At 36.5% G+C, this 17,858-nt stretch overlaps 1 protein-coding gene across 1 annotated transcript; it reads right to left on the reverse strand.

Moving 5' to 3' along the window:
- Positions 1-11,436: 11,436 nt before the first annotated feature.
- Positions 11,437-17,231, reverse strand: LOC122032658 (F-box/kelch-repeat protein At1g51550-like). The gene is made up of 2 exons (XM_042591973.1): positions 16,718-17,231; positions 11,437-13,195 (listed from the first exon to the last, which is right to left on the reverse strand). The coding sequence occupies exons 1-2, from the start codon at positions 17,127-17,129 to the stop codon at positions 12,237-12,239; spliced, it is 1,371 nt and encodes a 456-aa protein (XP_042447907.1). The 5' UTR covers positions 17,130-17,231; the 3' UTR covers positions 11,437-12,236.
- Between the last annotated feature and the right edge of the window lie 627 nt (positions 17,232-17,858).

The raw sequence follows: 17,858 nt of genomic DNA on the forward strand, positions 1-17,858 counted from the left end.
CTCTGCATAGCGCATCATAAAAAAAGCACAATCCAACCTACAAAACAGAAGTAATATTATAATTATGAGAGTCTATTATTAGGCAAAGATGATGAAACATACATAAATACTTACGATTTGCTTTGTGTGGGGCCATTAACTTGAATGATTTTAAACTCTCTCCCGGAGAAAGGTGCTAATCATTTATGTCATATGTGATAGTATGACCAGTTTAACTCCTTAAAAAGCACCACCTACTTATAAAAGACAATAGTAATTAATATATAACCAACGCTTATTGGATTTAAGAAATGTGATATTTACAGTTTGATCAAAAATAGCAGTGTAATTTTCTGTGATGCTAAGAGAGTTATAATGAATTACACGACCTTTCTCCAGGTCCATGACCAATAGATGCCAATGATCATCTTCATTATTTAGAGGACAGAAAATATATCTAATGGGCTTGTCCTCATCAATTTTTGCAGTTTGTTTCAATGAATCGACGTGCATCATTCCAAACAATTCATATGCAAACGATATAGCTAATAAATTGACTGCAACCAATATATAGTAAAAACAATTTAAAATGATATAAGAGACATACTCGAAATCCAACCCCACAAAATTGTTGGTTGCTACTCGGAAAGCCTAGAGGTTCTACTGTACAAAAATTTTGTACAAAGGTCTGAACCTTTTCCTAGCTACCATGTGTTCTTTTAAATTAAATTTTGGATCGCCTGCGGAACTTAACACGTTTGATCCAAAACTTAATCTATTTGTTCTTTTAGGTTTTGACTTGGATCTCCTGCGGAACTTAACACGTTCGACCCAAATCACCTTAAGTTATTAATTCCATTAAATATTAATTTCCATAATTGGTTCCCAGTACTGACGTGGCGAGGCACATGGCCTTCTTGGATATGGGAGCAACCACCACCGACTAGACAAAACCTTTTATAGAAATCTAATATTTAATTTCCTAAAATAACTTTAGGTTAACCGAAAAGAACAATCAAATCACAAGGAAAAGAAAAACAAAAGAACACTATATCGAAAACAAATTCGAAACACTAGAATCGTATGCCTCTTGTATTTAGTATTATTTCCAAAAATAACTAGTATGATGCGGAAAGAAAAATACTAGTTATATCTTTTAGAAAAACCTCTTGATCTTCTACTGTATTCCTCTTCTAACCTCGGACGTTGTGTGGGCAACGATCTTCCGAGATGAGAAACCACCAAAGCACCTTCTCCTTTCTTCAAATTTCGGCCAAGCACAAAGCTTCCAAAAGATGAAGATCTTTTCCACCAACCAAGCTCCAAGGGATGTAGGCTTTCTCTCCTTCTTCCTCAAGCTAGATCCGGCCACCAATTAAAACTCCATTAGCATGAAGAGGTTCGGCCACAAAGAGAAGAAGAATAGAAGAAGGAAGGGCCGGCTACACCACCAAGGAAAAGAGAAAGAAAAATATAATAGAGTCGTTAGGATTGAAGCCTCCTCTACCCCCTCTTTTATAATCCTTGGTCTTGGAAAATAAGGAAAATTAAATAAAAACTTCCTTAATTCTTTTTCCATTGAAAAGGAAAATTTATTTAATTAAAAATAATTTTCTTTCTCAATTTTATTTGGCCGGCCATATAAAAGCTACAAGCAAGGAGAGTTTTAATTAATTAAAACTTCCTAATTTGTCTCCAGAAATTTATAAAAAATTTCTCCAATAATTTTTATCCCTTCATGATTGGTTTATAAAAAGAAAATTTAATAAATTAAAATCTTTCTTTTAAACATGTGGATAAAAAGAAAGTTATCTCTAAAATTAAAATCTCTTTTAATCTACAAATAAGGAAAGATATCAAATATTTTCTTAATCTTTTGTAGAAACTTATAAAAGAGAATATTTAATTTTAAACTCTCTTTTAAATCATGAACATGATTAAAAAGGAAAATTTTCTTAAAATTTAAAATCCTCCTTTAATCAACAAATAAGGAAAGATTTCAAATTTTAAACTCTCTTTTAAACATGTAGATGATTTACAAATAAGGAAAGTGTTTTTACCAAAAATTAAAACCATCCTTTTAAACTACATAAGGAAAGAGATTAATCTCTTCTCTTAATCTTTTGTAGAAAGCTATAAAAGGAAATTTTTAATTTTTAAATTTTCTTTTAAAATCATGATATCCACATAAGAAATAATTTTAATAAAAATCCTTTTTAATATTCTAGTGACCGGCCACCTACATGACTCATCCACTTGATCTTGGCCAGCCCTAGCTTGGGTTCCAAGCTAGCTTGGCCGGCCCCATTGGATGGGTAAGAAGGTGGGTATGCGGTGAGTATAAATCTCTATATACTAGAGGCTACGATAGGGACCGAGAGGAAGAATTGGTTTTGGTCTCCCGATGAAATTAAGCTTCGCCCTGAACACACAACTTAATTCATCAATAATAATCATTCCACTAAAGAACTATTATTGAACTATCGCACGATCCCAAATTACATTTGGGCTCCTTCTTATTATGGTGTGTTAGTCTCCCTGTGTTTAAGATAACAATGTCCACTAATTAAGTAAGTTCTTGACAACTCACTTAATTAATATCTAGCTCAAGTAGTACCACTCAACTTCATTGTCGTATCGGACTAAATCCACTGCAGGGTTTAACATGACAATCCTTATGAGCTCCTCTTGGGGACATTCTCAACCTAGATTACTAGGATTTCCTTCTATAATCAACAACACACACTATAAGTGATATCGTTTCCCAACTTATCGGGCTTATTGATTTATCGAACTAAATCTCACCCATTGATAAATTAAAAAAATAAATATCAAATATATGTGCTTGTTATTATATTAGGATTAAGAGCACACACTTCCATAATAACTGAGGTCTTTGTTCCTTCATAAAGTCAGTATAAAAGGAACGACTTCAAATGGTCCTACTCAATACACTCTAAATGTACTAGTGTAATTATATAGTTAAGATAAACTAATACCTAATTACACTACGACCTTCCAATGGTTTGTTCCTTTCCATCTTGGTCGTGAGCTACTGTTTATAATTTATAAGGCACTGATAACATGATCTTCTGTGTGTGACACCACACACCATGTTATCTATAATATAAATTAATTGAACAACTACATTTATCACAAATGTAGACATTTGACCAATGTGATTCTTATTTCTAGATAAATGTTTATACCAAAAGCTAGGCTTTTAGTATACACTCTAACAAAAATATGGATGGGTGGTACGGTGAGATAGAGTTTTTGGCTTCATTAACAAGAATATTCCAATAAACATTAATACAATCCTCATTTGTGTATTACGCCCAATCAAAAATTGTCATAAAAGATTGTATATCTAAAGAGAAAGTATCATTCAATCATATTGGATGCATTATCACCTTACACACAAAGATACAAACATTATACATTTAATAAATTTAATGTATAATAAATATTATTAAACTTCAATAATAATCATTTAGGCTACCAACTATCTTACCTTAACTGATTGAGCTTCAATAATGCATCGGCTATCACACCATCTTTACTCTTCTTAAAAAATGTCTTAGCTTGCTGAGATAATTAAAATACTGCTGTCATTAAGGATTAAAAAATAACGACTTACCTACTCTCTCCCATACCTTCAATATTTTGGTCTTGACCTTGTTAAGTTCATCATATTTTATTTCTATATGTGATGAACTTGTATCTTCGGGCTTTGATGGTGCAGGAGCATCTGATTGGACATCTTGAATAATTTGTTTGCCTTTTATTTTTTTACCATATGATTTAAAACTTCTATGAGTTTTATTTCTTTTGGGGCCTACACGAAATCAGTTGGAAGTATAGGCAGATTAGGAGCTATGTCTTCTGATGCTCGTAGCTCCCTTGATACCTTGCTTTGTATGACTTGTTGGAGCTCTTTAATTTTATTTTCGGCATCGGCTATGATTTTGTCCATGGCATTTAAAATTCTATTATCCACGTCAGAATTGATAGTGGCAGCCTTGTTGCCACTCGTATCTTGTTCCTTACGCAGTTTACTTATTTCTAGATCTTTTTCTTTAAGGATAGAATTCATCTCAGCAATTATAATATCCTTTGCCGCTAAGAGACTATCCTTTTCATCTATGACCGTTGCCAAGTTTTTATTAGCTTCCTCCAAACTTTTAGTAGCTTTACGTAATTCTTGCTTTAAACTTTCAATTTGTTTTCCCTTTTCCTTGCACTGACTACAATCTACTATATCTACACACTGCAGTATACCTTCTTCAGCTGGCGGATCCCAGTTTGGTAGTAAATCCAACTCAGACTCTGTCGGAATTAAATCCACTATAATTTTATCTGCACTTACACGGTCTATCAACTTTTTGACTGTGTCAACATGATAGTTAGGTCAACTCCACCGTAGTATCCTAGGCAATTTATCAGGATGGTCTGAATCAATAATGCTGATGTGCTCACACACCCATACCTATAATATGATTAGAAAAATAAATCATATTTATTACAAATATCGTGATATATATGTAATCGGACTTACAGCCAAAATATTTGGAAATCCTTTGAGCAAGGGGGCCTTGGTTATTGAATCAACAACCTGTGGTTTTGATCTCAATGTAAGCTCCAAGTCAAAGGAGTCTAATTGAGGAGCCATGAAACTATATACTGCATTGCACCAGTTAAACCTAGCTAAGTTGTCAAAATCATCTATACAGTCAATTAGGGAGAGCACAGGTATTCTAAGAACACTACTACTACCACAAAACGAAATCGTTGTAAAAAAACACATGATATACAACTGACAGTACAGTTTGTCATTTGATCTTGACTTCATAATCAGTTTCTCCAAATGTTTGGCAGAACAATCTGAATCTTGGGAAAACTCTATGTACAGAGCGCTTGAGGCCTTATTTAAATCGAGATGAACTATCTCACCATTGTCGGGTAGGCCAAGAATCAGTGTCACATCTACCTTTGTAAATTTCAATTTCTTGCCATGGAAAATATAGTTTTGTTCCTCCTGATCCCAATTATCAAACATATTCTAGACCTGATCTCTTACAAAGAACTATTAGGGAGGTCGAGGATCCAAGAAAAAAGTATGCCTCGAATCTTCTGTTCTTGTTCTATAGTCGGTTTAACAGAAGAAATAAATTTTATGAAGTGACAAATGGTACTTTTCCAGTTCATTCTTTTAGTTCTTCCTCTGTTGACGTAACTTGGATAACTTGGTCGATCAACACTCACACTTGTCAACACCCCTTTTGAAGTCATTGCAAACCTAGCTACCGTATAACCACATACAGGAAAACTACTCTTAGATTTCGTAATAACGACTATACTGTTATTCTAAGATGCCGATAAAATTAACACAAACCCTAGGCGCAACCGTTATAGAAAGAACCACTAAATGAGCAATGGAGCTACGTACAAACTTGATTCTAGCATGTCGGTGATGGTAGAGTCACGCCTCGAACGGAGCTACGTAGAATGTCTTCTAGAAGAAGATGACGGTCGAAGCAGGAGAGTGTGCGCTTTTGCTTTGATTGAAACGTGAGCCTAATATCCCATATTTATTTGTATGATTAATTATTATTAATTTTTAATATTAGTCTTTAATATCAAGCCCAACAGAGGTAGAATTTTTTGGCGAACTTTCATAACACCCCTTATATATATATATATATATATATATATATATATATATATATATATATATATATCTTACTATTTTATTAAAAATCTCCCCCCTTTACTAACTAACTTTGGTGAAGCCTAAAATGAATTTACGTTACTGTCCTTTTTTCTATTCACACTAAAAATAATTCCAAGGTTTATTAGTAATTCCACAAGTGAAATAATCAGAGTGATCTAGAGTTCGAGACTCAGCTACGACGTATTATTATAAATTTTTCTCATCATTAATTTTCTCTTGGTTGTTTTATATAAAAAAATAAAGTTCTCTTTAGTCCCACATCTTAGAATTGATAACATTATGATCAAAGAAGTTTCTATAAATATTTTAAGCCGACGATATTAAAAAATATACTTTTCTTAGTTTCTTTTACTAAGATAAGTATAATATTAAATTAAAATAATTTTTTTCATATGGAAGCTCATACAGTAGTTTATTGCTGGGGCATAAATAATTTATATATTATTATATTACACACGTAACACGTGTGCACGATCACACTAGTATATATATATATATTAGTACTCATATCTTATCTGAATTTAGGAGAACCAGCAACCACCATTTTATTTTTAAGACTAATACTTATTAGAGAATAAGACCCACGTTAGACCTTATATGCTATCATATCAAGCCCACGTTAGGCCTGATATGGTCTCATATCAGGCCCAACAGAGACTGTTTTTTTTCCAATATTTGCTACCATGCATACAGAGCTGTAACTCAGGATTTGCTACCACCGTTGGGGTCCATGCAATTCCAGGATCCAACTCAAACTGAAATAGGTCCAATCAGAGGTGTCTAGGTCCATCAGTGGATTTTGACCAAAACCCACTAATGGGCCTCGCCTACTTGGATTTACCTGGAACTACATTCCCTGGGAAGGTCTGAGTTGGGAGGAGCTATATATGATGTCAAACCTTATTTATACCCCCTGGCTAAGAAGTTCTTGCTCCGTGCCATTTGGCACGCAACGGTGCACCTCTTTTCTTTTTCAATGAACGAGAACCGCTGTCCAATTATATTTTTCAAGGATCACTACAATCCCTTTGTCTGAGTTTTAACTCATTTATATTTCAAAACATATTTACATGACTTTGAAATTACAAACCCCTTCTTGTTGAATTGAAATGCAGAGATATAATAAACTTATTATGTTTCTGAATATTCACAACTGATATGGTCAACATTACGGTGAATCATGTTTTCAATTTTGTAAGTGAAATGTTGTAAACTTAAACCATATGGTAGCACGTTTTGAGTTTATAGAAGGGGGAGATTGAATCATGTTTTTTGAAATGAAACCTATCAGGCCCAACGTGGGCCTGATATGCAATCATATCAGGCCCAACAGAGGCTTTTTTTTTCAATACTTACTACCACGCATACAGAGCTGTAACTTAGGATTTGCTACCACCGTTGGGGTCCTTGCAATTCTAGGATCCAACTCGAACTGAAATGGACCCAATTAGAAGTGTCTAGGTCCATCAGTGGGTTTTGACCAAAACCCACTGATAGCCCTCCCCTACTTGGATTTACCTGGAACCACGTTCCCTGGGAAAGTATGAGTTGGGAGGAGCTATATATGGTGTCAAACCTTATTTATATCCTCTGGCTAAGAAGTTCTTGCTCCATGCCATTTGGCATGCAACGGTGCATCTCTTTTCTTTTTCAATGAACGAGATCGTTGTCTAATTATATTTTTCAAGGATCACTACAATCCCTTTGTCCGAGTTTTAACTCATTTATATTTCAAAATATATTTACATGACTTTGAAATTACAAACTCCTTCCTGTTGAATTGAAATGCAGAGATATAATAAACTTATTCTGTTTCTGAATATTCATAACCGATATGGTTAACATTATGATGAATCATGTTTTCAATTTTGTAAGTGAAATGTTGTAGACTTAAACCATATGGTAGCACGTTTTGAGTTTATAGAAGGCTGAGATTGAATCATGTTTCCTGAAACGAAATCTATCAGACTCACGTTTGGCCTGATATGGTCTCATATCAGGTCCAACAGAGGTTGTTTGTTTTTTCAATACATGCTACCACGCATACAGAGATGTAACTCAGGATTTGCTACCACCGATGGAGCCCTTACAATTCCAGGATCTCACTCGAACTGAAATGGGTCCAATCAGAGGTGTCTAGGTCCATCAGTGGGTTTTGACCAAAATCCACTGATGATCCTCCCCTACTTGGATTTACCTGGAACCACGTTCCCTGGGAAGGTTTGAGTTGGGAGGAGCTATATATGGTGTCAAACCTTATTTATACCCCCTGGCTAAGAAGTTCTTGCTCTGTTTCATTTGGTACGCACCGGTGCACCTCTTTTCTTTTTCAATAAATGACAACCGCTGTCCAAATATATTTTTCAAGGATCACAACAATCCCTTTGTCCGAGTTTTAACTCATTTATATTTCAAAACATATTTACATGACTTTGAAATTACAAACCCCTTCCTGTTGAATTGAAATGCAGAGACATAATAAACCTATTATGTTTCTGAATATTCACAACTGGTAGCGCGTTTTTATTTTACTAAATGGAGATATTGTGTGATTTATTAGTTCTGTCTTACATGTGATGGTTTACACTTCTCATACATACAATAACACTGTATCATAAAATAAATACTACATAAAATGATATAACAATAACATCACTTTCCAGACTTGTTTTTCTTACAATTCTATGTATGTACTACATACAAAACATATGAATCAACTCCTCCACTTTACAAGTCAAGACCCAGAGGCTGGCGACATTCTACATGTCCTTCGATTATGACTCAGTTGTTTACACTTGTTGAATTTGATTTTTACCTTCCTAGTATGTTTCGACTCGATCCTTGTCTTCTTTTGCTTACCCGGCTGCACAAGGCTACGAGGACATAGAACTATGATGTTGTTTACTCCCCTAGGCCAAAATTTCTTACTTCGACAGGGGTAAATACGATCCATGTATGTCGCATTTCAATTCTATAAATGGAAATAATGTTCACAATATGGGAGTGTATCCATGTTCCGGTGAATGATGACGGCAATTGCATGTGAGCAAGGCAATCCTAAAATTTGAAACTCCCCGCAGTTACAAAATTTTCTCTCTAAATCAACAATGTATGAAGCACCCCATGTCTCTACTTCCATTTCAGATTGAGAGTAAGGGTGGACTTTATATCGTCTAGCTTTCTCCCTCCTTGATTCCATTTCTTTGGTAGCATGAGGTGTCAACACAAAATATCATTTCGAGACTTCCTCCCTACGGTTAAAAAACAATTGAGCTATCTTTTTTCTGGTATTATCAATTAACTTGTTTATGGGAAGTTCACGTGTTTCCTTAAACAAAGCATTTAAACTCTCTATACAATTGGTGGTTAGCATTGTGTATCTTCTGCCACTAAAGTGTGCATTAGCTCATCTTTTAGGGTCAATGTTTTGAAGCCACTTATGAACATCTGGATGTTTTTTAAGCATGAAATGCATTATGAGATCATATTAGAGTATTGTGTTTGCTCGATCTGCTACCGAAAACAGGCCTAAACCTGACCTACTGCCAGTATCAGTTACCATATTGCAAGACATGTGGTGGCAACAGAAAGTATGATGGGCGGTAGGGTAGACTTTCCTAACTGCTGATATAATATCGTGGTGTCTATCTGATACTATGCTCATTGACTCTGGTTCAACATCAAAGAATCTCTTCGTATGATCCAAAAACCACTCTCATGCAGACCCACATTCAACTTCAGCGATTCCAAAGGCTACTGGGAGGACATTGTCATTAGCATCAATTGATGTAGCCATCAACAACATAGCCGGATATTTACCTCTTAGGTGTGTGACATCAATTCCAATCAATTTACGAAAATAAGACCTGAATACTCTTCTACAAGATCCAAAACTCCAAAAACATCATTGGAACTGATTATCCCCATTCCTGTGTAGTGCCACATAGGTTTCAGAATCCCTGACTCTTAACTCATGCAGATATAGTGGAAGATCTCTATATGTTTGGTCATAATCTCCAATGACTTTCTTCATCGCTTTCTCTCGAGCTATGTATGTTTTTCTGTATGATATGGTCACTCCAAACCTACCTTTTATATCTGCTATAATCATACTTGGCTTGTATTGTTCATTAGCAAGAAATTGCTCTTCAGCTATTGGGAACTCCTCCTCTAAGTCATTGTACTACTCTGGAGATATTTCATATTGTTCAATCTGTATATCATCAGCTAAGAATTCTTGTACATCAGTATTACATTGCAATTCCTCTCCACTTCGGTTATAATACCCTTCATCCTCACTCCAAGTAGGCTCAAAGTAATCACCAAGTGTTGTACAAGGATTCAGAACATCATCTTCTTGAATACTAGCTTCTTCATTTAGATCAAATGTGAAATTACTGTTTCTATTTTTATTTATGTTAGACACACAACTATACTGCGAAGATGATGGATTATTTGTTCTGAATAATTTTCCTGCATTAGTTTCATGTCCAATGCTACAATTTGTATCAAGTGTATTTCATATCTCAGAGAGAATTTCTTCAGTTATATGATTGTTTCTGATAAAAAAAATACAAAGTAATTTAGAAAATTTGCAACTATATAATTAGATGCTATTGTTAATTTGTAATTTTGCTCAATTCAAACCACTAGGAAGGGTTGAGTGAGGAAAAGATCTATATGATGTAAAAGTAAAGTTTTAACTAAAGATCACGTTGGGCCTGATATCGATGATATCAAGCCCCTATTGAAGCAGAAAATTGTTGCTTTAAACTTGGACCACCACTGACAGAATACGAGGCCTAAATAAAAAATGATTAGCCCAACTTAACTAACAACCTCAGAAACTAACAACACTTAAATCAATTAAGTTTTCGATTACATCATATTGCAGGTGTTGTTGAATATTTATTCCCCACACAACCAAAAGAAACCATAACAATGATTTTTCCCATCACCCTTTACCACAATACTATAATTTTTTTACCATCACTACCCTATTTTTTAGTAATAAATCTATGACATGCATGGCTAAATCTTTATATGCATCCTTCTACTAATTTCCCTCTTAATAGAAGTTTGTCCTTCTCGGCTGACGTTCTTAACTGCAGTTGTCCTTTGGTCTCCTCTTAAAACTCTTATGGCAATATCATAAAACCCTAACTCGACTATTGCAATCCCGCCAACCAGCACGAGCAGGAATGGCAAGCGCAGGAGATTCATTTTTCTTTCATGTTTATAACACCACGCAGAGGGATGGAGGGAGAGAGACAGTGAGAGGGCGTACATCTGAAGCACAATATAATTTTCAATTCTATTTGTGGCTTGGATGCATGAATAATGGTGATTGAAAAAGGTGTTTGCCAAGTAACTAGAGGGGTAATCTAAGAATTAAATTTCTAAATCTGCACCTTTTGGTATAATCCAAACTTCGATACGCCTTTTGATAAATACAATATCCAAGCTACACCTTTTGGTAAATTGCCAAACAAACTTTGTAAATTATATTCATTAACAAAATCCTTATTAATATAATAAATAAATAAAAATATATCAAAATGAATAATCAAGCTTCTACTATTAAACTCACTAACCAACTAATTAAATTTAAAAATATAAAAGTTTTGAACAATCTAAGGAATTTGAATTAAGAGTTTGACTATATCTAAACAAATCAAGCTAATAAAAAAATCAAGTCAAACTTAAATAAATATTTCTTTAACAACTTGAATTACTTCATCAAACAAGTTTGCATAATATAAAATTTAGCTAGACTTAATTCGTTTATAGTCCTTAGAAATTTTACCTTCCCATGTCCTATATCCATCTAAAATGAAAGAAAAAGAAAAGGAAAATGAAAGAAATAGAGTTTAAGACAATGCATCAGAAAGCAAGATGACACAATGAAGGCATGCAAGTTATTCAGCTTAACAGAGGGTTAATATTCTTACTGCAAGGGCACAGTCTTGTCTTACCGAAGTTGGCGTGCCCACGAGCCATCCGGTACATGACAAGTCGGTCGGTCGGCTGGTCGAATCATATCGCAATCGCTGACGGCATTCATTCCTGAACATTCTAAATGAGGGTGGTGATATGCTTAGCTGCAGGACCAGATTGTCTTAGCAAATTGTTGGTCCCCTATCCTTGCCTGACCAGTGACCACATCACATGAGAGTCCAAACATAAAGAGGAGCACACCGGCAAAGCTCCATGCTCTATTATTGTCTGTAGATCCGCTCGGAAGATACACTATGAGACTTGTGAGGATGAAGAATGTGTCCTTCCACATCCATTGTTAACAATGTCAAGATGTTGCATTTAGGACCTAAAGATGCCTTTTGGAATGCCAGCATGAAGTATTGCCACTTTAGTAAACCGTTAACTTGCGCCGATTTTGGAACAAATGCATAAGTGTAAAGTGTTCAAATTCACTCTGTAAAGATGCTCCCGATTTCGTAACATATTGCTCGTATCCCTTGAACATATAGTTGAAAAGGCTCAATGCAAGAACCACTTCACATGGCTATAACTGGAGCACAAGATCCATCTGATACAATTCCCCGTTAAATCTCAATCCAGAGGCCTCAGCAGGATGAACAATGCCATCGACCATTCCTCCAAAGATATAGACATACCGGCCAGATTTGTCAGCGCAAGCACCATGGAAAGACCTGTATGAAGGGTGGTGGCCTTCCACTTGCAACTTTTTCCAAAATCTTCTTGGTGGTTTCGTTAAACCAACTGTTTGAAACCTCGGGAGAGCACCTACATCTAACACCCAGAAATCATCCTTCCTATGCCTTTGGGAATCTTCACCGCCATAGATTAGTATCTTTCTCCCTAGTACCATTGTTGCAGAATGTCCAACTCGCGGAAGGGGCATTTCACTTGGTAAACCATATAGCTCATACTTCAGTTCCCTCCATTCACGATTACTGCTATCAATGTTTAAAAGCCAAACATCATTAAGCACCTCATATCCTGAGCCCCTCCCACCAAACAGAACCATGTATGTTCCACCAATCCAAGTTAATGTGTGACCTGAGCGAGGTGGAGGGAGTGACTGAACATTAGTTACCCAATGCCACCTGCCGGATCTGAGATCGTCTGACAAATCCAGAATCCATGTATCATTAAGTCTGAGGCCATGCAACCCAATTCCTCCATGCATCACCATCCTATGATTGCCGACAGAACAGGCAGCATGGGCTCCCCGAGGAGGTGGAACTACAGAACTCACATTGAGCAACCGCCATGCAATTCTCATATCTTTTCCCTCGTAAAAGGCCTCTCCGATCCATGTATCATTCAAACGGTCTCCACTCTCATTGATGCCGCCAAAAAGAACTAGATAGTTGCTAAGGAGAGTGCATGTCTGTCCAAATCGCCCACTTGGGATGCCTGAATTAATGTGTTGCCAAGATAGTGCCTTGTTGCGTCCGTTTCCAATGTATGCAATCCATGTATCACCAAGGTGGCGTCCTAGTAATTAAAGAAGTGTAACTTAAGGTTGCTAAGAAGAAATCAACTCAAAATAATGAACAAATTGCATAAAATACCTTAGCAGCAACAAGAATGGTAATCATATTTCTTGTAAATATTCAGCAGTTTTATTTTAAGGCACACTAGCTCTATATTCCCGGTTGGAACTAAACTGAATCATTATAAAAAATCCATGAATATTTGGTGCAGGAACTTCTTAAAATTCTCATTGGCAATACCTTAAATGTTGACTCGATGGTAACAGAAAACTCCTCTGAAGAATGATGAATTACTAGTAAATGCTGTAGTATATTCCATCCAAGTATACTATGCTTTTCAGAATAATAGTTGTTAAAAAAAGATTCAATATCAAGGGCTTCAGTGGCAGACTAGGAAGTAAGGAAATGTACTCGTTTCCTAGTAAATAAGCAGATGCCTGATGAAAGCTTTAGACTAGTTCAAATGGGTATCCAAACTGACAAAATAAGGTAATATGGACTTGATTTTCTTGATTCTTTTAAATAATGTAAGATTTGAACTATATACACTTCAAAATGTAAACAAAATAATATTTTCATGCTGCTGAACTTTGACAAGGATGGTTCAAAACTTATAACAACTCATTTTGTTACCAAACAAGTTACAAACTTCAGAAAGCATAAAACTAGTTCATGGATGGACTAACAAGTGGCACATGGCGATAATTCCAAATGAACTATTTTAACACCTTCAAGTTAGCATGCCAAAGGCAATACCACCAAATCCACTAGCATTGTTTAGTGATCTAAATTCTTTTCATTGTGAACATCATGGCTGCTAGCTTTAGAATATCTACTAAAGAAAAGTTTATGCAAGTGAATTGGTTGTTCTAACATGTACTTCAAAGTTTTCTATATTATGTCAATCAAAACATGCAGTTGATACATTAATCATAAGGCAACAATGAACATTTTTTGACATAAAGTTTCATCCAATGTTAATAGCAAATGATGACCTCTCTTCAAATTTTGAGAAAAAAAAACAGTAATTTAATTAAAAATGTACACATGTACATCAAGTAACAAGAATCCAAAATTGAAGAAGTAAGATCTGCTTATGTTTCAATAAATGGAAAGCCAAATGTATAAGAAACATATAAGCATCTCATTTTTACAAATTACTTAAATAATGAAAAATACAAGAGGAAAATGATCTTCCTTGCAAACCATCGTATAAACATCCAGGAGTATGTTATACCAAATATTATCTGCAGTATGTTCAATGTGCAGCTGTAGGAGTATCTCACAAGTATCTTTATACAAAGTTCTGTTGAATGCTTCGTTAAACTATGTGGTTTAAGAGTAAGCAACATAGAACCCCACTAATTGGACTATGTTGAATATATGTGAATGGAGAAGAAGTGGAAGAGGCATGGAGCTCCATTGTGAATGGGATTTAGTCTCACATTGGGAGCTTCAAGGCAAATTGGTTGATTTATATTGATTCACATGCTTTGATGACATGAATAAATGCAAGGGGAGAGACTCTCTCTAACATGTGGGTGCGCAGGGGTACAAATCCAAGGCCGGATTGCATTGAACCATGTTGACTTGTGTGCAAGGATCAGTTGGGGGGGGGGTGCAAAATTTGCCCAAGTGGAACCACAAACATTTTGCCACGTAAACTTTTTGCTGCTTGTGTAACTGATGCATTAAAGCAAGATTAATGCAGAATCATTAATGTTGCCGTTAATTTGTTCTCTTATATAAGGAGGCTGCAATCATAGGGAAAAAAGTTACACACATAAAAAAAGATAGCAGAAGCTCTCCACCTACGCCCTCGGAGTGCTCATGATAACAGACGGATACCACTCAGTTCGTCGTGATCATCTGTGTTTGGTGGAAATCACGATTAGCCGTTGTATCCTGGAACAGACGACCTGAGAAAGCCTCGAAGCACAGTCGGAGGTTGGACGAATCTATTTCAAGAAAACTGTGTTCATTGCAGGCCTCGGTTCGCTTAGTGCGCATGCCCAGTCAAGTCTATGCTTTTGCTTGCCCGGTCAAGTTCTACGCTTCGCTCGCCCGGTCAATTCGCTCGGTCAAAGGTTCACTCGCTTGGTTGCTTCATCCGCCCGGCCAACCTCTACACCCAACCAGTCTCAAGCTCAACTTCGACCCGGTCGGCCGCATTCTTTCAGTCGCCATTTCGCTCGCTCGGTCTCTCTGCTCGCTCGACCACTCGCGTCACTCGATCGATCTCTCTGCTCGCCCGGCCGCTCGCGTCACTCGATCGGCTTCTAGCTCACTCGCTCGGCCTCTCTGCTCGGACGACCTCCAGCTCGCTTGGCAGCTAGTTCGCTCTCTCGGTCTTTCTGCCCGGACGACCTCCAACTCGCTTGGCAACTCTGCCCAATCAGCCTGACTACTCGGTCAGCCTAACTGTTCAGTCGTTCAGCTTGCTCGGCTACTTTGCCCGGCCAGACTCTCTGTTTGTCCGACCGCACTATCTGGTTGACACTCGGGCACTCGGTCTCAGCCGCTCGGACTTTGCTGCGCGGACGCTCTGCTCACTCAGCCACTCCGCGGACAGCAATTGGTAAAAACCAACCCCTGTTGGCAGTCTGAGATTATCAGCTCATGTCATCTCAACAGATAAGTTTGATTTAATTTCATGTAATTTAAATTCGACAAAATCCTAGATATCTCCGGCAACAGATTATTTTGTCTAATAGACTATACATGGAGTACATAACTAGGAACAGAGCAGATTCTTTTAGAGCATGGATTGCATGAACAACACTAGATTGCCATCTCTGTTTACATTGAGAAAGGTAAACTAGCAAAAAAAACTGTCCAATTTTGGAATGCTAGTAATAGCAAGACTTGAGTTCCCTTCTTAGAAACTTGTTCTGTTAGGTGTCATTTAAGTAGTAAGACTGGTTAAACTTTAACCTGAAACTGGCTTCTCGACCCTCATGTCATTACAGCAATTTTGATATTTTCTATAAATAAATTTTTCTATCTAGATCACTGATATTATTAGGATTATCTCAGATCCATTAATCAATCTCATAAACAAATGAAGGTTGAGAGTGGGTCCTAAAAATCTAGTTAACTGCCAAGTGCTTTTGCATACACTTTATGAATCAGACATGTATAAGACCAACAACTGATGGTGTATGGTTTAGCATTCCTCAGCATAACTAATTTAGCAGCCAATGTAAATGCAATAGTAGGCATAGTGTCCTTTACTTCTCTGTAAAAGGGAAAATTAAAGTGAAAGTGAATAATATGCCGCAGCAGAATCAAAAGGAATGCTCTTCATATTATCATCTTCTACTAAAGATCTATACACACACACAAAAAGAAAAAGAAAAAGAAATAAAAAGGTGTGAACTTCATGCGACGAATGAGAAGCTAAAATTAGATGATAATACTCTGCAAAAGTACCAATTCAACTTTTTTTGGGACAATTCTATCCAAATTCCATCATTTCGACATTCAATTCGAAATCAAAGAGAAGGAGAAAAAGGGCACAAACCTCCTTCGGATCCCCCGCCGAATAGCACGAGCCAATCAGAGACGACGGCGAGAGAGTGAGATGCCCTGGGAGTCGGAAAATCGCCGTTTTTACACGACAATCGGCGGCAAGAAAGGGAACTGAGCTGGGAGACTTGAGCATAGAGCCACTTCCAGGAAAGCCGCAGCCTTTCCTGCGGGGAGAAGGACTCGATGAGGGCGTCGACGCCGCCCCACTCACGCCGGCAGATGGGCAACCACAGGGCGTCCGAGGCGGCGAGGGATCTGAACCTTCTGCAGGTCATGGAGAAGGAGAGGACGGATTCGACGGGGAGGAGGAGGAGGACGGAGATGATGTGATCGCTGCTGATCCGGGCCAGACGCGGTGCGGAACTGGGAGAGGAGGAGGAGGAAAAAGGAGGATTCGAGGCCATGAGAAGAAAATGAGGTGCTCTGTTTCAGCTGTGAGATTCATGGAGGAAGAAGAAGAAGAAAGGAAGAGGATAAAAGTTACGTGAAGAAGGCAGACGCATGATCGCGTTGAAGCTGTCTTAACGGCACCAGTTTTTATTAATTTTTTTTATTAAAATGGAAAAAATATTTTTATTATAATTATATATATATATATATATATATATACACTAATATATAAACTATTTGGGTCTTTAAAAATCTAAATTGTTTAGATTTTCTAGTATCACCCTTACAAATCAAGAATTAATTGTTTGGGTAAGATTCGTTAGACTCATGCACTAGTGACACTAGAGAATCCCAGCAAGGGCTTCCTTATGAAAAAAATTATTTTAATTTAATATTATACTTGTCTTAATAAAAAAACTAAGAAAAATATATTTTTTAACATCGTCGGCCTAAAATATTTATAGAAACTTCTTTGATCATAGTGTTGTTAATTCTAAGATATGAGACTAAAGAGAACTATATTTTTTTATATAAAATAATCAGAGAAAATTAATTATGAGAAAAATTCATAATAATACGCTATAGTTGAGTCTCGAACTCTAGATCACTAATTGTTTCACTTGTAAAATTACTAATAAATCTTGGAATTATTTTTAGTGTGAATAGAAAAAAGGACATTAACGTAAATGTATTTTAGGCTTCACCAAAGTTAGTTAATAAAGGAGCGATTTTTAATAAAATAA

Source organism: Zingiber officinale, chromosome 11A (assembly GCF_018446385.1).
Source record: "Zingiber officinale cultivar Zhangliang chromosome 11A, Zo_v1.1, whole genome shotgun sequence".
NCBI lineage: Eukaryota > Viridiplantae > Streptophyta > Magnoliopsida > Zingiberales > Zingiberaceae > Zingiber > Zingiber officinale.